This window comes from Sphaeramia orbicularis, chromosome 5 (genome assembly GCF_902148855.1).
Source record: "Sphaeramia orbicularis chromosome 5, fSphaOr1.1, whole genome shotgun sequence".
NCBI classification, from domain to species: Eukaryota; Metazoa; Chordata; class Actinopteri; order Kurtiformes; family Apogonidae; genus Sphaeramia; species Sphaeramia orbicularis.
This window is the reverse complement of record NC_043961.1, coordinates 29,865,285-29,891,929: the sequence shown is the minus strand read 5'-3', so window position 1 is coordinate 29,891,929 and position 26,645 is coordinate 29,865,285. Positions and strand designations below refer to the sequence as shown.

At 37.2% G+C, this 26,645-nt stretch overlaps 1 protein-coding gene across 3 annotated transcripts in view; it reads left to right on the top strand.

The window, feature by feature from the left end:
• The window catches only part of LOC115419055 (sodium-coupled neutral amino acid transporter 3-like), a 43,794-nt gene extending 17,377 nt beyond the window's left edge, over positions 1 to 26,417 (top strand). Inside the window, exons 2-17 of one of the 3 annotated variants that reach the window (XM_030133663.1) lie at positions 3,531 to 3,773; positions 4,816 to 4,848; positions 5,051 to 5,144; positions 5,257 to 5,372; positions 12,030 to 12,103; positions 12,351 to 12,443; positions 12,675 to 12,756; positions 16,412 to 16,494; positions 18,018 to 18,076; positions 19,606 to 19,752; positions 20,516 to 20,595; positions 21,034 to 21,134; positions 21,560 to 21,684; positions 21,809 to 21,953; positions 22,478 to 22,581; positions 24,832 to 26,417. In XM_030133663.1, the coding sequence (XP_029989523.1) occupies positions 3,637 to 3,773; positions 4,816 to 4,848; positions 5,051 to 5,144; positions 5,257 to 5,372; positions 12,030 to 12,103; positions 12,351 to 12,443; positions 12,675 to 12,756; positions 16,412 to 16,494; positions 18,018 to 18,076; positions 19,606 to 19,752; positions 20,516 to 20,595; positions 21,034 to 21,134; positions 21,560 to 21,684; positions 21,809 to 21,953; positions 22,478 to 22,581; positions 24,832 to 24,936 (1,578 nt within the window). In that variant the 5' untranslated portion in view covers positions 3,531 to 3,636 and the 3' untranslated portion in view covers positions 24,937 to 26,417. Of the gene's footprint in view, positions 1 to 3,530; positions 3,774 to 4,806; positions 4,849 to 5,050; positions 5,145 to 5,256; positions 5,373 to 12,029; positions 12,104 to 12,350; positions 12,444 to 12,674; positions 12,757 to 16,411; positions 16,495 to 18,017; positions 18,077 to 19,605; positions 19,753 to 20,515; positions 20,596 to 21,033; positions 21,135 to 21,559; positions 21,685 to 21,808; positions 21,954 to 22,477; positions 22,582 to 24,831 lie in introns of all 3 variants that reach the window. The other 2 variants (XM_030133662.1, XM_030133664.1) reach the window with 2 other exon arrangements.
• The last annotated feature ends 228 nt before the right edge of the window (positions 26,418 to 26,645 follow it).

The window sequence follows — 26,645 nt, the reverse complement described above, 5'->3', positions numbered from 1 at the left end:
ACAACTCTTCCCCTGTTTTATGTCACAACAGTGCCACAGACATTCTTGATGAAGCCTTAGAGACACAAACTCAGTTGTGTCTGGGCTGTATCTTTTATTTCATTTTCCTTTGTGCAACTGACAGTCATTTGGTACATTTCATACTAATCTACATTATGGTATTACTGCAATTCAACGCTGCTCCTACATTAATAAATCATTCAACCTGTTTAAATAAAGGCCTACTAAACACATATTATTTCATTAAAAAAATTTTGTCTGAATTTCTTAGAGGTGTCACCAATTGGGAGATTTAATAATCTCACTAGCAATATGGACACCGATCAATAACAGTCAATGTTTGTTAGGCTGTAAAGCTGTTTTCTCAAAGGGTCAGGACCTAAAATGGGCCACAGAGCTGTTATTATTGAGTCACCACTTGCCATATGTGAATGAATTTTCCTAATTAAACCAGAAGACAAGTGTTCTTTGGAAGAGCTGATAAATGTAGACCTGAGTTGTAAAAAACAAAAAAGATTAAAATGACAAAGAATGCGGACGTCAAACTGACAGCGGACAATCATTCAAAATATAGGCCCTAGATTTATGAAAATTCATGTTTTGTTGTCATATTTGTCAGTTTTGGTCCTAAGGAGACACTGAATTTCTCTTTTGGATGTTGGGTTGTAAAAGTTTGGAAATCATTGTTGTAAAGGTTATGAACTAAACAGGGAATTTTTCAGGTGAACTGTCACGTCACCTTGTTGAAAAGCCTATGTCTCTTAGCATTTGTGGTCAGCAATTTCTTTCTAACATGTGAGAAACATGTGACATGTGCACCACTGTTTACTTATAAAAACTCAGTTGACTCTTCATATCCCATGCAGATAAAGTGGAGTATGAATGTTCTAAATATAACCGATTCTGAAAGCTTTAGTTACTGAAGATGGTGACTGTAGAATCCACAAGTCAAACCAGTCAGGTCTGCTGTTTCTAGCTTCACTGCTTGAGGCCATCGAAGAGGCGCCCCTCTAGCCGTACATTCTACCATGTATTGTTCTCCAGGAGCTCCCCATGATTTGTAGACTTTCTGAGTGGCAGTGTGTTTCTGTGCAGTGATTTGTCCCACAAGAGGGACCCTGCTTCTGCCATTGCTACCGTCAGCATCTCTGCTACAACTGTGCATGAATTCAGGATACTGGCATTTGCTGAATTCAAGGTGGCGTCTTTTCAATTAGAGCTCAGTGAAATACCTTTTCAGCCTCTCGAGTGGCCTGGCGAAGTACAGCCAAGGGGGCCCCGGCAGTATAATGATGCCTGGCACAATAGTACCACTGTTCTCCAACTCGTTCCCAGGAAACCGCACAACATGTGCCATTGTGCACTGTGCTTTGCTGCCCAACCACGTTGCCTGGCTTTAGCCAGAGACACCGAGAGGCTTGGCTGTGCAGTGAAGCTCACAGCAACATAGTTGGGAAGACAGGTTCAGAGGACTGCTACATGAAGACCAGGGTTTATTCTCCTCACGCTGTGTTTGATGTGTTTAAAATAATATTACAAAAAGGCACATTTACAAGGGCAGGCTGTGAAGCGGAAGAGGCCTGAGGCTATAAGGAGAGCTGAGTGGTTGCCAGGATGGTAGTACAGAAAACCCTGAGCATTGTTGAATGCTCCTCAATAAAAGAGGAAACCAACAGGAAAGTGACAAGCAGAAAAAATGGAGGTACAAAGATGGCTAGAACTGGTTTGTAGCTGGTCTTAGCTGGTTCTTCTCTTTTTATCTCAGTCCTAGGGGTTCAGTCATTTGTGTGTGTTCCTCCTCTAAGGCCCCCAACTTGCTTTCCTTTATGGGGTCCTCTACTGTTTATGCAGCAGAGCAATGGAGATCATTCAGGGCCAGCCAGATAGGGGCTTTGGTCAACAGCATCCAGGAGACATGTCACAGGGGCCTTTCTGGTCCTCACATGCCAGCTGGTGAGCTAGGACACCACAACAGGATACCCAGGAAACAGAGGCCTGACGCAAAGCCCAGTGTGTCACAGTTAACTGAAAGCTGCATTTCCTCTGTGCGTAGACCTGTCACTTGATGTGTCAATTATTCATGGGATCTGCCAAAACATCTATTCATTATCAACTCTTTAATTTAGTGGGAGTTGGTGCTACTGCTTTTATAGCAATGTTACATGAAAATGTAAGGGTTTCCTTTGAGCTCATTAGAAGTAGTGTCACAATCAGGGTTTAAAAACAAAAAAAAAATAAACAAAAAAGGATTTATTTTTAATTCCCCCAGCTTATATGACAAGTAGCGACAACTGGGACATGTTTTGTACTGTTCTGGTGTTTTTTATTATTCAGTATTGCCTGAATATAATTTGGAGTTTAGGTTTAGAGTTTAGTCCTATCCTAATGAAATGTAACTATGTTTTTGCATGACAAGATTTAATACAGAATGATGATTTGGGCTGCCATGACAGGTATTTTCATTCATGCTGACTTGACCTCTGCTGATGCTGTGGCTGTTTTTCCTTAGACTTATAGGAATTACAGGGCTCCAGGAATAGTTACTGATGATAAAGGTGTCTGTGTAAAATAAAATGAAAGTGAATGCATTGGAGATCAGCACTATGTCCAGTCCTTAAGGTACAATCAAATGAACAGGAAGTACAGAAAAGAGAGTCAACATGTATGATGGTAGTACCGTCATTTTTGATTATTTTAACAAATAGTGCAATTGCAATATGAGTCACAATTATTGTAATTTTTTCATTTCAGTTTCACTGAAAAACTGAAAATGTGATGTGATTTTTTGTGGTCAGTACCAGTCAAACAGAAGATATGATTTGCAGGCCAGAGAGTCTCTGTAGGACCACAGTGCTCTAGCACCGACCAATAAATTACATTCTTATTGTCCTTGTGATATGAAACTGTTGGATGAACATGTCACAAAAGATTTTGTGAATCATGATGATTACAAAAAATATAAAAAGCATGACATTTATTTCGATTTTTACAATTTTTTTTTATTTATTTGGCATACATGTGAAATACAGAACATTGGTAGGGAATTTATTTATCACAATTCTTATTGCCATCACAATATTAAAATACTGTTATCACACATAACGGACTCCTCACATTGTTCTGCCCTACATGGCGTCATCACCTCCATCCAGGAGGTTATGTGATCATTCTCATGTCTCTCAGCAGGATTCTGCAAATTATTGTCACATTTTGATGAAAAATAGTGGGAGGGTAGGGCAAGGGCCAAAGACAAAGGTTTTGAGCTAACACATTTTGGAGAAGTTCCATAAAATGGCATGGAGGCTGGAATTTTTTGGGTAACAAAACAAACAAATTACCTAGTGTTACTAACCGGGAAAAATAAAACATATGCTCATAATTAGTGTATGTGATTTGATAATATTGTGGGTTCCATCAGTGACAGTAAATTGCATTACCTGCATGTAAGCCATGGATGTTTGTCCAAGTTTCATTAATACCATGCGTTTTTTATTTCTACATTCTAATTACCTGTATAATTTCTTCCACAGATCCTCAGAGGAAAATAAAGAAGTCACCCTCAGAGTAATTTTCATACATCGACAACACACTTCAACAGAAAATTTGTTCAACTTGCACTAAAGCAGCACAGCAGATATGAGTGAGGATAAACCAGCAGACACTGTGGAACCGGCCCCTGCTGAGATGAACGCCATCCCTAATGGGAAAGGCCATGAACCTGGAGAGGAGATCACAGCACTGGCCAAAACACCATCCGCAGACGATGGTGAAAAGTGAGTTTATTCCTACTAATGAGAGTGTGACAGCCTTGTAGAAATAACTGTTTAATGCATTGGGATGATACACTGGGTGTATTACAGCAAATAAATCTTTAAGATTTATGTGTACCACAAGTTAAATCAAGTTAACAGACTGAACTGCGTTCCTTATTGCTGAAAAATTGAGAGAAGAAAGAGAAAATGTAATAACTTTTTAAGACATACTGCTCTTTAGATAAATGTAAATTATTTGTTAAGCAGTATAAGTTTTGGAGTTTTTACAAGGCCACATTCAGGTGATTAGTCACCTGTCACAGTCTTGTGTTTTGAGAAGAAAGTCTTGCCATAGCATGTCACTGGTATCATTACACCACCAGATTAAATGGGAAGATGTCATTGATTCATGTATGGAAAATAGACAATGTTTCTAGTGGAATAGTGCTATTTTTGCATGAAATGAAATGTGGCCATGCAGACTCAGGATTCGAGCCATCTGGCACTGATGGAACTGAGGTACACTGTAATTGGCTGAAATTCTTTGCCTAGTGATGAAATGATATGAAAGATAACATACAGTATAAACAGACCCAGTAAAGCAGATAGTTTTTGTTTTGTTTAAGACTTTTACTGACTATGTCACCAAGCTGCCTGTGACAGTGCAGCCAAGTCACTAGAGTCACTGCCCCATAACTGCAGGGCTAGAGACACAGTCTCTGGTATGGCAATATTATGTGAATATGCTGCACAGAAATGCTAGGTTTTTTTTGCAGCAAATTGCCTCTGAGCAAGGCAGTGTACCTCCTTCCTATTCAGTCATTAGTTTACACAATAAGTTGTGTTGTGTATTTCTAAGAAAAGCTAAATGATCTTTTTGCTATCAATTTTGGAGCCTTTTTAATAAATAGTCCAATTAAAATGTCTTTTCCCCAGACGAGTGATAATAAACTGTAGGCCATCCCTTCACAGTGATGTCTCATTACAATATGACTGAGGGTGTTGTTTTTCTACTTTGTGCTCTCACTGGGTGATGGATGGCCTGTCTCTACAATGCTTGTAGGGAAACTGTGGCCAATAGTGCTCAGAATGCTAGGTACGTATGTTGCAATGATGAAAGATCAATGTGTTTTACATTTAGAGTCCTATTTGTACATCTTGAGTAAGATTTAGTGCAGAAATGCACATCATTGTAAATCATGTGCAATGCAAAAGAAATTGTTGGTGATAAATCATGATAAATTAATTGTTAACTGTTGTCATTTGTAGCTCATGTTCTTCTGTGTTTTTCACATTAGTCCACACAGGACTGAAAATACAGAGGCCAATCTTCCAGAGAGTCAAGAGTTCTTATCAGGCATTGACGACAAGAAGACAACACGCTTTACAGATGTAAGTTTACACAAAGCCAACAAACTAGTGCCACCTTATACACTGTATATATACCTGTACATAATCATATGTGTCTAGTTATTTGTTGTCTTTTGTCTTTTGTTGGCTACAGTTTGAGGGAAAAACTTCTTTTGGCATGTCCGTCTTCAACTTGGGGAATGCGATCATGGGAAGCGGAATACTTGGACTTGCATATGCCATGGCCAACACAGGAGTCGTCCTGTTTTTGTAAGTAATTCATATACATCCAATACAGCAACTGTAATCTGTATATTCAGACCTGCAGATTGAAAACATGATGGCTGAGTGATTGCTCACAGATGTTGTCTCACTCAATTTCTTCCTGTTAGGGTCTTGGCTGACAACCTACGTCACACATAAATGGCACTTAATTGTATTGCTTGTTTTAACCAGGCAACAGACGCTGTTTATAGCTCAGAAACTGATAACACGGGGCATATTCATTTGATAAATAAAGGCGTGTATTAATAGCATACTGGAAGTAATTTACATGTGCAGTAAATGGGAGTAATTCCAAGGTGCAGAGATGCAGAAAATAACCACACTGTTTCTATGTGATTGATTTTCTGCACTTAAAAACCAGTGGGTGCATGTGCTGGATACATGAAGGGTTTAACCTTTAAAGGCCTCCACAGTACTATTGTTGGCCTAATAATGATGTATATTATTTATTTTTGAGTCAGATGTTTTCCACCTGATTTATATGCACTGGGTGTTTTATGACCTTTCATCTGCAGATTTGATGTTAAGATTTGTGAGTAACAGAATAGTAAAGTAGTAAAGTAGTTTGCTCTTTGTTCAATTAGAATAACTCAGTGAGGATGGGAAGATACTGGCTTAGATTCAGCCCCTGCCCTTCTCTGACATGATTTTCTAAGGTCTTCTCTTTCCCCAGGAGTTTGGTCAATGTTAACCCAGTCAGGATAAAATAGGGATTAAAGAAAAGATCTGCACATGTCATTTTTTTATTGTTTGCAAGAGAAATTTTACTGAATCAGTTGAAGTTAAGAGAAATACAGAATATTACATTGTAATTGTTTAACCCTCTGGTATCCCGTCCAGCAAAGCCCTTACTTAGCACCAAGTGTGCCTTTTTGGCACACTTGTGGAATAATGCCAAAAAAAATTTCATACAGTTTGTTTTTAATTCTTTTACATTTTGTTCCATTTCATTAACTTGAGCCATAAATAAAAATACCAAATACTCAATAATTGTCACATTTTTTAACCTTTTAAATGCCGTGTTTGTAATGTAAACAAACCATTTTTTTGGATGCAAAAAACACAAAAAAAATTTTTTTTTTCAATATACTACATAAAAAGTGGATCACATATTATCTGATTTTTGCAGCCTGGCATATGTCAATGATTAACTCCAACATTAGTTAATTTGCATTATTATTTTCGGCACTAGGTCAAATGTTCAAAAATACTAGCATCTGTCACCAAGTGTGCCAAAAAGGCACACCTATAAATCAAAGTATTAAATATTATATATTGATTTATTTTTTTGCTGTAATTTGATTTTATTTTTGTAAATCAAGGTCAGCCCTAATCATACATATCAAATAATCATTCATTTTAGATTTTTTTTAACCCTTTAAATGATCTCTTTTCATCATGATGTCACTACATTTTTTGATGCAAAAAACACAAAATATGTTTTGCTTTGTTTTTTCAAAATACTACATAAAAATTGGATCACATATTATTTGATTTTTGCAGTCTGGCATATGTCAATGATTAACAGCAACATTAACAATGTTAATAAATTAATTTAGACCCTCACCTCTCAAATGAAGCCCAGATATCAGTAAAAGCGTGATTTATGCCTTAATGGCTTACGGATCAAAAACAGTGGTTATAATGGAAGAAATAGTGCGTTTTAGGCACACTTGGGAGACAGATGCTAGTCTTGTAATTTTCTTTTGTTTACAATGTGCAAATTTTAGTTGGTGGCCAGAATTTTAAAGATCATGCACAAATGAACAACTTTTGAATTCTAACCATATTTAAATTGTGAAAAATAATATGAAGTTTTTTAACACGAAGTGCAAAGTGCGCCTAAAAAGCGCACCCAGATACCGGAGGGTTAAAGGTTGTAGACTGGCTGTATTTTCATGGGTTTGTTGATCATCCACTCAAATCTGCAGGATCTATGTCATGTGCCCTTGTATTCCAATGCAATGGGGTGTGATTAAAACAAACAAACAAACAAACAAACAAAAAAAAAGTTAAATGTTGTAGTGTAAAAACCAGGACTGTGATATGGTGTTGGACTGGGCTATTGGGGTTTAACACTGTCATTTAGGTGTTGTTTGTAAAGGGATGTTTCTCAGAATAATCAGACTTGACTTTCCAGAGGGTTATCTCACCACATAGCACTGGAAACATCAACGCTTTTTCACCTCCTCCTCTTCCTCTCCCTCATGGTGTTTTAGCACATTTTCCTGATGTGCTAGATGGTAAGGTGGCTGGTGCTTCTGTGGAAGATTAAATAGCACAGCTGAAAACTCAGCTTGTACCATTTGTTTAACTAAGAATCCTACAGTAAAATGACTCTTGTGGTGTGTTTACTTTACTGGTCATTTCACAACAAATTCTACAGCAAAATTCTTTTTAAAAAATAAATTAAATGCAGTTAACATCCACATTATTCTAGGAGAAATGGGAAGTTAAGACACCTTAATCCACATTACAATATTACACAAGAAGGTTATTTGAGTTTCCACCCCAAGTCATGTCTGGAGGATTTTCCCTTGTGTTTGGGAAATCTTCTTATTTTGAGCTGAATTGTGTGACTATAGTTTTTCAAGCTGTCTGGACCGACTGAACCCAGTGTAGCCAAATGCGAAAGTCATTGACACTTATCCAGACATGAACTGAAATAAACTCTTTAGTCCACATTTCACTCTATGCATTAATCACATCAGTATTAGATAATGTATATTTGTTTATGTTGTTATAAATGAAAGGCTATTTGCATGTGAATATGAACAAAGAAATGCAGGTTGGGTCAGTAAAAATTCTGACCAAATATACCACTGGATTTTGTTTAGGCTGCTGGCCACTTATCTACTCCTGTTTTTTCATTTTCCTACTAGTGTACTAAGCCTTCAGGGGACACAGACCAGAAATGTACCTGACCACATCTGCTCAAACACAGGGAGGAAAACAAAGGGAAAATAAAGCAATGGAAAAGGGGAAAGTTGAAGTTTTTGCTGTGTATGATTTTTATACAAAATGCTTCTCATAAGCCACATGAGTCAGACAAGTCATAAAATTAACAAAAAAAAACAAAACTGCTGTATGAAATTAAATAAAAGGACATTAATGACATGTCAGAGAGATTAGAACTCTGGTAAAGCCAGGAAAGCAGATAAACCCAAATAAGGTATGTATAGATTGTTCTTGTCCTCTAAAAGGACTGCAGACCTATTCAGACTATTGAACCATGAAGGATTATGAAGATTTACTATCATCTACTTTAGCATTAACACACCAAAAATGACACATTATGTACAGTGCTCACAAATCCTTAATGGGGTCTGTAGGTTGAAAATATTAAATGTTTTGTTTAAGATTTGTTTAACTGTATTACTAAGACCTATATAGCTATAAAAATGATTTAGTGAAAATATAATCCTCAGATGAAGAAGTCAGTTGTGTTATAGTTGTCTTAATGTCTTGAATTGACAGTTCTGATTTACAAGTAATTGGACACTTCAATATTGTTATCTGAACGTCCTCATACTCTTAATGCAATTAGTGTTAATAACCTGGTTAAATGTGATGAATGTGGCCTGTGCAAACAGAAAGTCAACAAATTATGTTGTGTTTGAGTAACAAATCATAAAGTGTGAACCGTCAATAATTATGTCACTTCCAAGTAATAAAATATACAGTCATCTAATGAAAAAAATTGCAGAGCAGAACAATTACACAATTCCTACAACTCTCACCGCTTGTAAATTGTGTACAGAAAATCCAGTACACAAGGAAATGGTGAATGAAAGTGGAAGTTAACCTAAATCACTCATATGTGGTATTTGAGAACAAATCTGTTAGGACAATTGATTCTTGCATGAGGTTTGTATTTAATAATGGTATATTCACACCATATTACACATATGCATCCAGTAAGAGTTGAAAGACTACAGTGAAAACCACAGTGTGACTCATTCTAAAAATCACTGAATTCCTGCTATAATTTGTCATGTTTGGGGCTGCCCTTTGTGTCTGTTTTCTTCTGTGGCCCCAAGTTTCATATCACACAGATTTTTGTTGGCGAATGCAGAGGCTTCAGCAGGTCACTGGCCTTGGCTTGGCTAGGAATGCAGCGGGGTGGAAAGCTGCGAATGGAGCTACAGTGACCCAAGTGTGTCATTCTGTCAGTCTGTCAGCAGATCTGTCCTCCCGCTGCCACTTGACTAACTAAATCCTCCACCGCAAGTCACCATACAAACAAAAAAAAGCCCTGTTAACGGGCCAAGAGTTGAAGTTGAGGTGAAAGACATGGTGCCTGGCTTTTTCAAAAGGAAACCGGAATAAAGAGACTGTGTGTGTAGGAGAGAGACAGTAAATTAATGTCACAAAAGCAAGAAAAGAGGCAGAGAATAAATAATTGTTGGAATGAGTTCAGTACAAGTCAGTAGATCAGGGGTCTGTCCACTCTAATGGTATTTATGATGTTACATTGCAACAGTGTGTAGGACCTCTATAAGCTCCACACACAGATGTACTAAATCCACGCATAAAATGGCATCCTGCAATAAAGTTATCCATTTTTGTTCAAGGGCTCTACAAACCAGAGTGCATCAAGACACAACAAAACACACAGGAAGGGCATTCTCATTATGTTTCTCACAGTTACACAAGAATACAATATGGTACAAAATGACCAAACTAGCTGATTTTCTCTCCATTGCACTGAAATAACACTCATCTTCAAGGTGATTCAAAGGGGATAGATGTGTATTTTTCTTTAATATATCTAAGACACTGTGAAACGTTCAAGCGAGTGAGACACGACTGACTTTTTGCTAATGATGATAACTTGAGAAATATTAGGTATGTACTGTCTATTTGTCCTGTTATTGTTTATCATGACCCAATCATTAACTTAGGGCAATGTTTTTCAACCTTGGGGTCAGGACCCCATGTAGGGTCGCCTGGAATTCAATTGGGGTTGCCTGAAATTTCTAGTAACTGATATAAATAAAAAACAAAACTTACTAATAAAAAATATATGGTGAGTTGAGAGAGACAATCACAATACATAAAAGACGTGACAAACTCTGAAGCTGAAACTGAAGCGCTGTGGTACTGTTTATCTTTCAAATGTTCATTGTGGCCGGTTTAAGATGCTGCAGCTCTTTCATATTTCATAGTTTGAATTATTGTTCTGTATTAATTGTCAGCCTTGTAAATCCAAGCTGGACTGACTGTACATATCCTGACCAAGGAAAATAAAATTCTCACTTTGTGCAGTAATCTACACCTGGCTTTTCTGCCTCTGTCCATAATAATGTACATTATATAGCCTAAATGTTGACTAAAATTAACGTTTATTTACAACATAGTATAGCGAACTATTACACGCTCAAAAACAAATTAATTTTAGCAAAAAAAATGTCTCTGTTTTGAATGTCTGGGGTTGCCAGAATTTGTGATGTTAAAATGGGGTCACAAGCCAAAAAAGGTTGGGAACCACTAACTTAGGGACAACAATTCGTCACCACATACCAGGTCCTCCTCAGCCTCTCGCAGATGTAACACTGCTGCATTTGTCAATGCTAAGATAACATTAGGTAGCCTGTACACCTAACTAGATGGCATATACTGTAGCTGTTAAGAAAATGAAACTAGTGCCCTGAAACATATATGCATACTTAAGTGACAACAGCTTTTGTCCAAAAAAATCAAAACAGAAGTGATTTGAAGTTATTATTACATTTGGAGTAACAACAGTAATGATATTAAATAAATCAGACTATACTTAGATGTTTGACTGAGACTAAGGGTTACTTGTTTAGTTTTATTTGCATTAGGTTTTCTTTCATTTTCATGAGATAATGGAAAATGAATTTCCCCTTTGGATAAATAAAGTTGATCTGTATCTGTAGTTTAGCAATATCCATGCAGTGCACAGATAAAAATATAGTTGAAATCCAAAAGATCAAAAGTGGAGAGCAGTATCAAGTCAAGACTGTATCAATGAAAGAATACTAAATATGTTTGCAGATTTTTTAAGGTTTCTTAGCTTAGGCAATAGGACCTCTCGCATCTTTTCATCTTGACTGACACTGGAAAATTATTTTAGTGGGGATTGCAGTTATTTCAGGAACTAAACAGAATCACCAAAAATAAAATGTTACTTCTGAGGGAAAATTCAAGAGAGGGAAAAACACTTAACAATGGTGAGCATGAGTCACTGGAAAATAGAAGTGCAGCGCTTCTTGAGAGGGTATATTACTGATGATGGGGGTGGTGACTGTTATTGTGACAGGAGTGGGTTATTCCGCCACTGTGGAACAAAGAGGAACGAGATTATTGTTTAAGGATTTTCTTCCTCACGTCAATCTCAGCATTGCGTCCTACATGATTCTTCTAAAGCAGTCCATCTGGTGTATGAAAGGCCAGCAGGGCAGCCTCTTTGGCTCAGCTGGAGTAATCCACAGGGTCTCTGTATATGTCCCAGCGTCTAGGAAACACATACTGTATATGTGCTGCACCTGTGTCAATAACCTTCAGGGTAATTTAGAGGGTAAAAAACATGTACACCCACTCAACATAAAGACTTCATATAATAATTAAAGTTGTTGAAGTGCTTAAAGATGTGTATGCTGTTGTTGTATTTTTTAGGGTACTCCTGACAGTGGTTGCAGTCCTATCATCATATTCTATCCATTTACTGCTCAAGTCATCTGGGATTGTAGGTATGTGACCTGAATATTTTCTACATGATTATCACATCTGAATATTAGTCTCCAGTGATACATGACTACAGATGATGAGCTGACCACATGTGTACCTTCATCTCTATGTCCCGCCACAGAACATGTTGTCTTGCGTACAAACTTGTTGTTGCACTTACTGCAGTTACTGTCTGTGTTTCCAGTAATCTGCATAACTGTCCCTCGATTCTGAATCTTGAATTTAATTTTAATGTGGTTCCTTACGCAGGTATCCGTGCGTACGAGCAGCTCGGGTATAGAGCCTTTGGGACCCCGGGGAAGATGGCGGCAGGTATTGCTATTACGTTGCAGAATATTGGAGGTAAGGTCACACTGCCATCTGTCCTCACACTTACACATGCACACAATTTGTTTTAATTTCCTGTGAGGTTCTGGGGTAGTGATCCTGTTACTTGCTGCTCTGGATTAACATGTGCTCTGTGTCTGTGTAAGTGTCTGTGTGTTTTTATGTGTGAAGCTGTTTTTATGGTTATACTGTACAGTTGAACAATTTATTTCTGATCTAACTTATTGATTTCATCTCTGTCCACAGCCATGTCCAGTTACATGTATATTGTCAAGTATGAGTTTCCTCTGGTCATCCAGGCCTTTCTGAGGGTTGATAAGCCTGCTGGGTAAGTGGAAAAATCCATCGTTCCCTCTCTCTCCCTTTCTTTCTTTTTTTCATTCATTCTTTCTTTCTTTGACCATTATTTAATCAGGAAAGACTCGTTATACAATTAACCAGGTTACAGACGGGAGAAACCAAGCATATATATATATATACAAACATCATATGAAATACAAGACAAGTAAAAAAAAAAAGTGCAAAATTTAATAATATAAAGTACAAACAGAATATTTTAAATATTAAAGCAGTTAGGGTTACCACCTTCTTAAGTTTCAGGTCATTTTGTAATTGATGCCAAGCATAGAGAGCAGCATAGTTAAAGGCACAAAAAAAGAGAAAAAAAAACCCAAACAAACAAAAGAAAAAACCCTACAAAATAAAAAACATACTACATCATGATGTAATTAGACAATGCAGTATTTTAAAGGTTAAACAGACATGTTTTTCAGTATGATGGTGTAATTTTATAACCAAATCTGAATATTATTGTTATTTAATACATGTGGAAGAAATGTGCAAGATCCTGTAAATTCATCATACTGGCAGCTGAGTTAATTAACTGCATACGTTTGCCATCTATGTTGTGGAATGCGTATAACTTATAATTATTATCACTTATTATTTCTCATTTAACTTGTCTTGCTCAAAACATATTAAAAAACCCTGTAATATCCTGAAACATCTGGTTAAAATAATTAAAAATCTAATTCTCACATTCACACATGAACTTCTCTATTTACAGATGCACGGTGCACAGTTGCATCAAATCCAGGAAACAAACACTGACACATGTGAAATGCAGGAATACTGTTCTCTCTATCGATACCGAAGAAAATCCTCCTAAAAGCAACAGATTATGAAAAGTTGAACTCATTTGCACATCCAGAGTAGCATTTGCACACAGTGCCTCAGAGATTAAAACATAATCTACTCATGTAACATAGCATCCCTTTGGTATTTTTGAGTTTTTAGCCTCTGCAGAAGAGTCCTGTCAGGCTGTGCCAGTTGGCTAACTCAGTGCTGCTGTGGATGAGCCGAGCAGCTGGTGTGAGAACAGCTGTGATAGTGACCCCGAAGGAGGGGAGCAGCACCGAGAAACGCTCACATCAAAACACAGCCAGACTCCACGGCTGTAAATGTAAACCATGGGCTATCACTGGCTAATGCAGGTGGCCTCAGAAACAAACAACAATTACATGGATGGGATTCGAGTGGGATGTTACCCCTTTACTCCTTAACCCTTAGCCCATTTAGATCGCTGTCCCACCTGCCCAGAAGTAGTCATTGGCTTGGAGGCAAAATGTTTGTACAATTGATGCCATTTCACAGCTTCTACCAGATATTACAACAAAGGCAGCTGGAGAAATGTGTATATTCAAAAAGCAGTAGTTTCACCCCACTGCTCATAAATATTAAGACTGACATGTTCGCGCTATAGAAGTGATATACTGTGACAACATGTCTACGCTGTTTTCTCGTGTCAGTTCTGTTTTCTGTGTGTAGCAGCGGTTGATGCTGTAGGCCATGGTCAACAGTCATTGTTTATTTGAAATGACAGATGAGATTGTCCCAGTGGCATTTCATCGTGTCCGTGGGAGTGTGTTTGTGCAGATAAACTGTACAGGGGTGAACAAAATAACAGGCACCTCATATCAATAGCTCAGTTACAAGAATCCTAAGTATCCTAAAAACAGAGTATATTGCAATAATAGAAGATATGTCTGTGACATTGAACTACAAAGTATGTGTTTTCATGACTATTTGTAAATAATTTCAATTTCTAGTTTTAAAAAAATCTGAGACTGAAAGTAATCTCAAAGTAGAAAATTGCATTTGCAAAAACAAACAGTGTAACAATTTACCACTCATACAACTCATATTATGTAGATAGTTGTTCTAGTGTGTACCTATTTGTGTCTGTGTTTATTAAACTAAACAAATCTGACCCTGGATGGTTCACATGCTCAATCAATGGACACCCGAGGCTCTGTCTGCGTTTGTGTACATGTTGGTCAACTTATCAGAGAGTTACTGATGTGGATATTGCTTTGTTTGCGTTTGCTTATCAGGTTTATGCACATGTGTAACTGTGCATCTCTGTGTTTGTATGCTGTATCTTTGTATGTTTGTGTGGTTCATGTCCAGTATCCTTTTACTTTTCAAGATGTGTGTGTGTGTGTGTGTGTGTGTGACCGACAGATGTTTGCAGTGTCTCCCTCCTGATAGACATGACATTAATCATCCCTATGCTGTGGCACTCACACAGGGCTGTTTCCTGCGCATGGCTGTGCATGAGGCAGTACCATGGGGTTGGTTGTGTCACTGTGGCCAAATGTTTTGATAAACTTCTCTTATTCATTTTTTCCATTCAGACGAAAGGGTACATTTTTCAGGTTGTTGTGGAATGTAACCATACAGCATGCACAGGATGTTTTCACAACACTTCACCTTTTTAATGTCAGTTTCCACTTTGGTCTACATGAAGAAGTGGATACAACAGGCAATGATCATTTTCATTGTCAGTTAATCTGTCTTTATTTACTTGATTAATTAATTAGTTGCTCAATGTATAAAATATCAGAAAATGGTGAAAATTGTTCATCAGTCCAACACTATGCCTTCAAATGTCTTGTTTGGTTGAGAGTCTAAATGTATTCAGTTTGCATTCATTAAATATCCAGAAAATATTCAAAGTGCAGTAGCTGGGATCAAAAATGCTGATGCTTTTCTTTAAAAAACATTACTCGTACAGATTCATTGATCAAAATAGTTGATATTTTATCAACTGAATGAGTGTTGCATCTCTAAATACAACACATAAAACTCACTAAGTTCAAATAATGAAAATGATAATGAATCAAATCTATATCATTTCTATAATGTGCAATCTGTAAATTACAAGTTGTGAGAGACTTTTAGCTTTTTATATTCTTTATAGTCAATAAAAATGGTATACAGACAGGTTTTGCTGCAGATACCGAAAAAGCAATTGTATTTTGCTATTTGATGGTAAAAAAAATATATATAGTTATTTTTTTTCTCTTGATCTAATAATCAAAGATAATAAAATTTTCTATTTTGGGATATGTATTGCTCCCCAGTACTGCTTGTCAACCAGTAAGTTTTCTTTATAACTTATTATTTCTACCAATTTCTCAGATGTTTCAAAGCTGTTTTCACATTACCAGGATTATACATTTATGGACAAACCATACAGTTCTGTAATTTGAATGTTTTTTTGGCCTAAACCTCCCAAATTTAAAGGTTACTTGTCCAGTTGTTGACATTTATTGGTCAGTTAAAAAAAAGCTATTTTAATTTGTGTAATATAAACCAGGCCATAACCTCCACATCCTAAGGGTTAGGGCTACAGTCCTTAGTTTCTAGTGGCACCGGAGGCTTATACTAAGAGGCTTTTCTCCCATTTTTAAATGTTTAATTTCTTAGTAGATGCAGTTTCATTTATGCTCGGTCTTGGTCAGCAGAGGAAAGCACCACGGGTGCATTTTTAACAGTTCACATACCGTGTTTTGTCTTGTCTCCTCCTGATCGATATTTGACACAGAGCAGAAGCTTAACAGAATTGATATTGATGGCAGTGTTTAAGACCAGTATATCTAAATCAATACTTTTAATTCTGTCTTTCTGCCCCTTTGCAGTGAATGGTACCTGAATGGGAACTACCTCGTGGTCATTGTGTCCATTGCAGTAATATTACCACTGGCTCTCATGAAACAGCTTGGTGAGTTTATGAAGAAGTGTACCTGTTCCATTCGCGTATAATCTGGGGTTACTTTTGCACCTTTTGTTACATAAATCAAAATAAAATGTTCAAAGTTGTAATGCTTGATACTTTTTAGCATGTGTTTTTTAACATCAGAGGCTGAATGTGAGATTGACAGCTGCAATTACCAATCACTAATTAGATTCTGTCAGATTGAACTCCATGCCTCGATACTAAAGCTTTGAAAAGCAGATTCACTTTCCACCTGAGGATATTGAGAAGAAAATTGTAGAAACCCAAACTTTACCACACTCCTTACTTAAAGCTACAGAAGCCAAAATCAGGGAGAAAAAATTGAATTGAATTTAAAAGTACACATTTTGCATCTGCAGCATGTTCTGCTTCCTATCTGTGTAGTCATATCTCACAACAATCAATATTACTTGATAGATACAAATTTTATCATTGTATAGTACTGAAGCTGTGGAGCTTTGTTAGGCATAGTGTCAAGTAATATTTCTGCACTACAGCACTAAAGCAGACAGAGGGAAGTGAAAACCATAGGGAAGCAGTTTGGAATTGAGAAAGTGCCATGGAGTGGTTGACCTTGTTAAAAGTCTGCATCCTGCTGCGGCATCAAGGACAACTGAGCCAATAAGTGTGATCAGAGTCTAATGAGCTCTGACTTTCAGTAAATACATCAAATCCATTTAATCCACCACACAGCTTGAAGAAACTACTACTCAAGATGTAGTTAAGATCAAAATGCTGCTTAATGTTGCTACTGTCACGGTCTTAATGGAAAGGACCCAAGTGCAGACCTAGAGCCAGGTAGGGTTTAGTGACTTTCTTATTTTAAAAAATACACAAAAGCATGAAAGAAAACACGTGGTTCTACGTACTTAGAAGACAAAAAGGGGAGATATTACATGTATCTTTGCATATTCTACTTTGAGTAATCTGATTACAAGTGAACAGACCTAATGCAAGATATAAACATTCTTAAGCATACATCTGATCATTCAGACCATATTTAGTTGTTTATGATCTAAATATTTTTATGATGACATATTTTAAGTGTTAAAAGAGTCAATCATCACTAAAATGTAGCCTATATCATGCAAGACAATTAATAAAACTAATGGAATGGTCAAAGTCAACATTCACATTTAAGGTGTACTGATAGATTCACAAATTTACCTCATGCACTGAATAACAAGCAACAAAGCAATCCACCTTAAAAGCTGCTGTTTGTTTTTGAGGCAAACAATGAATTAAATTGGCAAATAAATACCACAAACCCAGTCTGCTCAATGTAGAATGAATAACGGGTACTATATTTTACGATAGATGAGTTTGTTCACTAGCATGTAGAGTGGGGAAGTGAGATCTGATCACAAGTGAACACTCAGGACACATGTGGAGACTCATTTTAATGCATCTGAACAGATGTGCCTACAGCTGTGATCAGATCGCTCAGGATGCGTATTAATGCAAGTTCTGAATGTGATCCCATGGCTAATGAAATGTTTGTCTTTCAGGGTACCTGGGATACACTAGTGGCTTCTCCCTGAGCTGCATGGTTTTCTTCCTCATTTCAGTAAGTTCTCTGACTTATTCGTACTGTGCATCAGAGCTGAATGATAAAAAATGTAAAAAAAAAAAAGAAAAGAAAAGAAAAAGAAAATTCTATACAAGCATAAAAAAATGATGAAGTGATTTTAGCTAAGCTCTGTGCCAAACATACAGCTCTGGAAAAAATTAAGAGACCACTGCAATTTCCTGTGAAATCAGCATATCTGCATGTATGACATCCATTCCTATTCTGAGTCTGTTGAATTCCAACACAAACACACCTTATTCTACTGAATAAACACCTGATCCATGTCTTATTTAAGAAGGAGAAGTATAAAAACCACTACTGGGGCCATCATTATCTTCTTACAAGAGGCAAAAACAGTGCTATTCGTACTGCAAAAGTAATTGGAATCAAAACATAACTATTGAAAACTGCTGGACTTCTGCTCTGACAATGTTCCCAAACTCTGAGGACTGGTTCTTCTATCAGGACAATGCTCCTGGCCTCAGCTAGGTCAATAAAGGTGTGGATGACAGACCACCAGATGAAGACCCTGTCATGGCCAGCCCAATCTCCAGACCTGAACCCACTTTGAAAACTTCTGGAGGAAGATGGATGGTCACAAGCCATGGAATATTGCTGAGCTTCTTGAATTTCTATGCCAGGAGCTTCATTAAGTCATCCAGCAGCAACGGTGGAGAGCCAAGACATGTGAAAGCTGTCATTGAAAATCAAGGTTATTCCACCAAATACTGATGTCTGAACTTTTCCCAAGTTACAACATTAGTATTGTGTTGTTTAGAAATGAGTATGAACTGGTTTTCTTTGCATTATTTGAGGTCTGACAACACTGCATCTTTCTGTTATTTTGACCATGTGTCATGTTCGGCAAATACATGCTCCAAATAAAATTATTTTTATTTGGAATTTGGGAGGAATGTTGGCAGTTTAGAGAATAAAGTAAAAATGTTTATTTTACTCAAACACATACATAAATGGTAAAATCAGAGAAAGTGGTAATTTTGCAGTGGTTTCTTATTTTTTTCCAGAGCTGTGTGTGTTCTCTTACATGTGGAGAATGTGACTTGTGTGCTGAAGGCCAACTCTATTGCACCACAGTGCGTCATTTATAATATGTTGTGACATTTCTATCAAGATATTGCAGCTTCTGCAATTTGGCTTTTGCACTCAGCCATGTTGGTGGCTCAATAATGTTTTGATGAATTGTTCAGCTGCAGTAGGTGTGTACAGTATCTTTCTTATGTGCTGATTGAAACATATAGGTAGCATACCATGATGCACTGGGAACCGCTTGTAACCTTCCCACCACCTGTTTAGTATTCTCTACTCTAGCTACTCATTGCCATGTTTGTACACTGCAGATGTAGGTTGTGTTGGTTTTCCGTCTTTCTCTGACCTAGTTTTGCCTCTGTGAGCTGTAATCCACATATTGTGGTCTCTTTTTTTGGCTCTCTGAGGACTGTATTTGCTTCCTGTCTGTAAGCAAACAGTGTCCTACAGCTCTTTATCTGCCTTTCTCCTCTGTACAGGTCATCTATAAGAAATTCAACGTCCCTTGTCCATTTGTGGACTTTGCATTAAATGGCACTGCCAGTGGGCTGAATGTCAGTGCTACAGATCCTGGTGGGGAGGAAGACCCTGCCTGTATTCCCAAAATGGCTAACCTCAACTCACAAGTAGGTTTACGCATGTCACTTAAAACCTGAATATGCAAATCCACCTCTTCTGCCATTGCCACTGACACCCACCCACTTACTGTATGTCATAATCATTTTCAGCATGTTGCCAGTGACAGTTCACAACCCTAGCATGGAAATCACACTTTTTTTGATGCACTCAGATGCACTCAAGAAGAGATTAGGGCTTTTATCAGGCTGTTAATGATAAACAATATGCCATGACTCATGAAAGCTCAGTGATGGACAGTGACCCTGGAGCTATCTATTCCTGTCTGCTTTGGCATTCTCTTACTTATACAGTAAGTTCAACAAGATCTCCTTTTTGGTCCTAAAGAATAATGATAGGAAAATGGGAAGGTCCTGACATTTCTAATCAAAGCCTTCACCTGTTATGTTTTAACATGACTTAATTTTAAAATAAGCAGTTTTCTTTATTTCCGAGAGAATAATAATAAAAAGATATTGACCAGATCCTGCATTTTTTTTTAGAAATTCTATCCATTCCATATTGTTCAAATTGTAGTAGACTTTCCTAACCCAGGCTACCAAGACCACTGCCTGCTGCTTAGCAGCTGACAAGTAAGGCATTCTTAAATAGGCTAAAGCTGGTCTGCGGCCAGGCCCAAGTTAATCACAGAGAAACAATTAGCTCTCTGTGATGTGTCTGAGGGAGTAATGGGCAGTAAAGCGCGAGGTTGGTGGTAAGACGTCTGGGACGGCGCTGCTGTATCTATGGTGACTTGTTGGGGTTCATTTACAGACGGCCTACACCATCCCCATCCTGGCGTTCGCCTTTGTGTGCCACCCTGAGGTCCTGCCCATCTACACAGAGCTGCGCAAGTATGTTCTTATGATGGAAAACTCCTGCTAACTTTTGGCCAAGAAATTAGGAAAAGCTGGTATTTTTGCTTTGTGCTTGGCTGATCATAACCTAGGCACATGCACTGCTTTGGCTTTATTTTGAAATGCATTGCCACTGCTTGTACGATGTAGCATGTTGTTAGTTTAAATTTATCATCCTGCTTTGAACCACTTTGCTTGTTTCTCTAATACTAATGTTGATATTATGTTTCTGATTCTTTGAGGCATATTTGTTTATGCACCAACTGCAACAAAAGCAGCCCCACAGCTCAAGATGGTATTTCAGTGGAACTGGGCTTCGTTATGTTGATATGGACCTGTGCAGCGAATTGACAGTCGATGCCCTGATGTTATGTGTGTATGTGTGCTTGTTTGTGTTTGTGTGTTACATCACATGGCAATATCTTCTGATTTCAGTGCCACCAAGAAAAAGATGCAGCATGTGGCCAACATCTCCATTACAGTCATGTACGTCATGTACTTCCTGGCAGCTCTTTTTGGATACCTAACTTTCTATGGTGAGGCCTGGTCCTCCTCCTGTGGCAGAATATTCTGTCTCTCAGCTCCTCTCTCTTTACCTGTCTCTATCTATCCATCTATGTATCAATCTGTCTGTCTGTCTTAATCCTGATGTCTGAAGAGTATCATGATGCATTTACCCCCTCTAGTGGTCACACTGTAGACCTACAGTTACTATTTGAAGTATACTTTAATGTGATGATGGTGATTCATGTAGCTTTTGTTAGTTTTAGTAAGTTCTACTGTCATGCAGGTGTTTTTACTTAAATTTCTCTATTGGTTTCACTATATTTTTAATATTGATATTAGTATTAATCACATTATCATTATAAGTAATCTGTTATTTCAATCTGAGTGTGTCTTTCTTCCTAGATAATCCTATTTCTTTAATCCACTCTCTGTTTTACTGTTCCTTTTCTTTCAGGTGAAGTGGAAGCAGAGCTCCTTCACACCTATAGTCGTATTGACCCATATGACACTTTAATTTTGTGTGTTCGGGTGGCTGTGCTCATTGCCGTCACGCTCACTGTACCCATCGTCCTCTTCCCTGTGAGTATCATTTTAGCACCTACAGATTACACATTAGCTCACTCTGGAAATGTACCCACATAACAAAAGATATCATTGTCTAGTGATTCTGTAATGTTTTAAAAATACTTTTTGTCGTCATCAGGTGCGGAGAGCTATCCAGCAGATGATGTTTCCCAACAAGACCTTTTACTGGCCTCGCCATATTGCCATTGCCTTTATTCTGCTCACTTTTATTAACCTGCTGGTCATCTTTGCCCCTAACATCCTGGGTATCTTTGGAGTCATTGGTAAGTTAGATTTTGTAAAAGCATCAACACTGAGATAGACTCTTATACAGATTATATAGATACCCTGTATATATTAGTATACTTTTAAATTACTGATTCAGGATCACTGTTTTATAGTTTTACTGTTGTAATTTCATCACATTGTGCTCACACTTAGTTTACAAGAAGTAAAAAAGAAGCAATTCTACATGTGATGTCATCATTACAGACTATATTAACTGTATTTTCATAGTGAGTGCTTAATTTCAGATGTAAATTTGGTCATATTAAAAACCAACAGGAGTATATGATCTAATGTTGTACTCAAACATGTAGGGCTGCAAAGTGAAGCTAAGGCCTCTGCAGCCAAAGTAAATACTGTATATGAGGAAATAATTATTAGGGTGGTCTTCGTATAATAAAAAGTCCTTATTGGTTGTGGAAAAAAAATATTAATTTTGGTGTTGTCAGATGAGTGGCAATTAATGAGAGCCAAAGGTGCTAAAAATTCAGAGAGAATTTCATGAACACTTCTGTTTTTGCAGGTGCCACGTCCGCCCCTTGTCTCATCTTTATCTTCCCTGCTGTCTTCTATATTCGTATTGTACCCAAAGAAGAGGAGCCACTGCGCTCTTTCCCTAAAATCCTGGTAGGCATCACATCACAACAGAAAATTTTGTTCAGTAAATGTTTTTGAGAAACACTGTCATAATTGCAATGTTTGTCCACCAGAGTGCACTAACAGGTTCATTTTTCAGCCGTGTAGTGTGTCTGTATTATTCCATAGAAATAACTGTAACAACCAGAATTCAAGTTAGTGACTTAAGAGCAGACATCAGAGGAAGTAAAGTAAAAGTCTTAGAGTTAAATAATTTATTTGCAAAAGGGAAACTTGTTGGAAAATCAAACCAACAATCAGACTAGGTGGAAGAACAGGAACAATCTGACAAGTGATAGGGAAAAAGTTTTAACTGTACATACACAAAGTCTGATATCATATTGAGACATAGTTGATGCAAAGAAAATGGTGGAAAATACACAGAAACATCGCAGGTATCAGAGTGGTCATTATTGTAAGGATTTTCAGACTGTCAGAAGTTGTTTTGTTTTTTTTGCAAATTGAATTCAGATTCATGCAAAGATGTTAACATCTAACTTCATAATCCACACATTCAGCCAATATACGGATCATAGCCTGTAGGTCCAGATCAGGCAAGGATTAACTTGCGCAGTCACAGAATCTTAACAGCTGTATTTTGACATTAATGTCAAAGTGAATTAACCATATGTCCATAACCATCTATTCATAAAATGCTATAACAGGGTATGACACGGGGAAAATATGCCTGTGTCAACATTTGTAAAAATAGGTAGCATGTAGCTTCTGTTGCCAGTGGTTTGTGCATGTGTGATGGATATTCATGCTGTCATCAAAATATCAATATGGAAGGATATTTTTACTAGTCTAATGAAATCCAAGCCAATACTGACTGTAAGGCTAGTGTGCTATTGTGCAGTGTTATCTAATAACTACAGGACTAAGAGGCATGACAGCTGCTTTGTCTGCAGAAGAAGTAGAGTATTATAAACAGGAAAAAAAAATCCTTCACAAGTTAAACTAATGTTCTGACTTGTCCTTAGAAAGATGGTGGCACCATGTTAATGTATTAGACCATATTTCACATCTCTCATATATTTATGCTTTTTACTTAAAGGTAGTGCTGACAGATTTGACTAATAGTGACGGCTAGACTTCTGTTAATCAATATTCACTGAAATATGCCGCTCGCTGTGATCAACATATAGATTCGCCTTATTTACAAAACATATGAAGTTGACTTAAAGGAGTGATATTTTGCTTTTTTTTTTAAATGGAATTCAGCATTTTAAAACATTTCCCTGTGGTCTACATAAACTATAAATGCTATGCTTGGGTCTGAATTCTTCAATGATTAAACTCCACAGGTCCATCTTCAACCCTATTTCAGAGTAATGACAGGAGAAAGGTTGTTTTTAGTGCTGGCCCTTTAAATGCAAATGAGCCACTTCACGCCCCACCCCCTCCAGGTTGTTGACTGTATTGCTCTGTCCCGTTCAGCCACTTGTGTTTGTTAATACAACCAACAACTGAACATTTTAGGTAATTGGCTCGAAGTTTGGACATATTTTCAGTATGGACTACAACCGCTGCTGCTGCCAAACAATTATGTTGTACTCGGAGAAATTTCGTTGGAAGTCTTGACCTTATATGTGCAAATGTCATGACATAACTAGTTATAAATGTAACAAAGTAAGCAGGAATTAAAACGGGTTGTAGAAATCCACTTGATTTTTGCCAAAATGAATATAAAGATAACTTTGCAGCACCTGGAGGGTTCAAATTCAAACTTTTTGAACTATTAGGGTCCCCAAATACACAAATAAATGTACCAAAGACTAATAAAAGTGGGTTTAGCAAAATATGACCCCTTTAAATTACTGAACATGTATAGTGTCATGTACATTGTCTTCGCATCATATCTCAGTTTTTATATAAATATACAATCCTATCAGCGTAAGTTGCACTATTTTTTCTATCTTTAGTTATATTGATGCCAGTATTTGGATTTGTTTCTGTGATTTTTACGTGATTATTTAATTTTTAAGGCAGTATTTATGTACTACATACATACACTTTCGGCCTCTAACCTCTTTTGCTCAGTGTGCTAACTTTTACATTTTTGTATCATCTTATTGCATATTATGGACTAAACTAAATTTAACAAATGCATTCAGTGAAATATTTGATGGTTTTCTGTGGCAGTAACTCAGTTTAGACATCATAATACTTGACAACATAAATACATGTATGAACAACTGCATCCAGTTAACATCCTCATCTACTTTGTCTCTTTTTAAGGCTGTGTGTTTTGCTGGGATAGGCTTCCTGTTCATGATCATGAGTCTCAGCTTTATCATCATTGACTGGACATCGGGGACAAGCAAAGCCAGCAGTGGTCACTAGGCCACATCTATTTCTTCAGGTTTTTTTTTATTATTGGTTATTTAGATCTGTGTTGTGATGCTATCGTCTTCAGTTTGGATTGTGTTTGATGTTGAAGAAGCCCCATCCTTTCCAGTTGAGAATATTGGCCACAGAGGAGGAGTCCAGAGTTCAGTAAGGCGCTCTGTTTCTTCACAAATGCTCTCACTCTGATGTTGTTTTGTTGTACAGTACATCCTGCCAAATAGTGACAACATACAGGCCAGTAGTCTTTCTTGGAAAGTTCATCGTAAATTTCTAGAATAGGTCAGGTGCATGAATATCGACTTTGACATTTAGAGGCTGTGCCTTGTGAGGTGGATGTAAAAAAAAATGGGGAAAGATGTAGGAACCCACTGTTTTTATACACCTGCTCTGATATGAGTTATATAGTTGTGGATTTCTGCCATCTTGTCTTATCCCTGTGTTGTCCTAAGATGAGGTTTTATCTGCCAACTGCAAACTCAGATTATAAAACTTAATCCGAAGCAACTCCCTTTTAACTGTTTGGATGACAGAAATCGACTGAATGATTCTTTTATGCTTTTAGATCTGTTATTATCTATCTATATAAGTTATTTGAATAAAACTACATCTTCGCTATTGCACAGACAGAAAAATACATTAAAAGGTGCAAAGCCTTTATCTCCTACTTCACTAACTTGTGCTGCTGCCGTTTATTTTAAGGCTCAGAGGTGTTAACATTCTCACCTCTTCCAGAGCAGGGTGCAAAACCACACAATGAATGTGGTTACAGTATTGTGAAAACATTTATCGTAACATTCCTAGATAATATGAGCTAGATGTATATTTTTATTAGTAATCTGTACTTGACGTAAACCTCAGAAGATGCAGAATGGACTGAAAAAATTGGTCTTAATGAGGCCATGAATATCAGAGAGACAGGTTTCAGATCAGTGTTACTAGATGTGATTTGACTGTCCAGATCACTATATATGTAAGGAATCATACTGTATGAAATGTACACAGCTGTGACAAATGGTACCGAAGACCTCATCAGTTGTATTGTACACGTCGATATGATCAAGGAAATGAGAAGAAGGAAGTTACCGCTCAGTGTTCCTTGTCATTGAGCACAGATGATTTTTCCCCCGAAAGATCTGTTGTGTTGTTTCTGGAAGTAATCAGAGATAACCAAAACATGTATAAAACAGGGTCGACTTCACAAAGTGGTTAGTAATAGTTTGGTGTGTTTATGTATCGTGTCCAGCACAAGCCTAATCCCTAATGACAATGCTACACGAGGGAATACGGTTTCTTTAACAATCGTGAAATGTTGATGGTTAGCAATAGCACTTTTATTTGATAAGCACAACTTCTTGTAACCATTAACCTGTGGAGATACAAGAAAATCATGTTAGACATTCAAATATTTGATAGATGTGAATTAAAGGCATCTCAAAAAAATCACTTAAATGTAGATTATATGAATATCAGCAATGTATTGATAGTATAATGGATGTCTTTTCAAACTTGACCTGAAATAACATTAGACTGAGCTTCTCTGCAAGCCCCTGTGATCATTACTTTCCTCCTGTGTAGATAAAACAACGTACTTACTTGGATGTACTGTTGGGGGTTTTTAAGTGTCTGTGTTGTTGAAATAAGAATCCATGGCTCCACTGTATTTGAACTACAGTATCTACCTATATGCATTTGTGTTGTTGCAT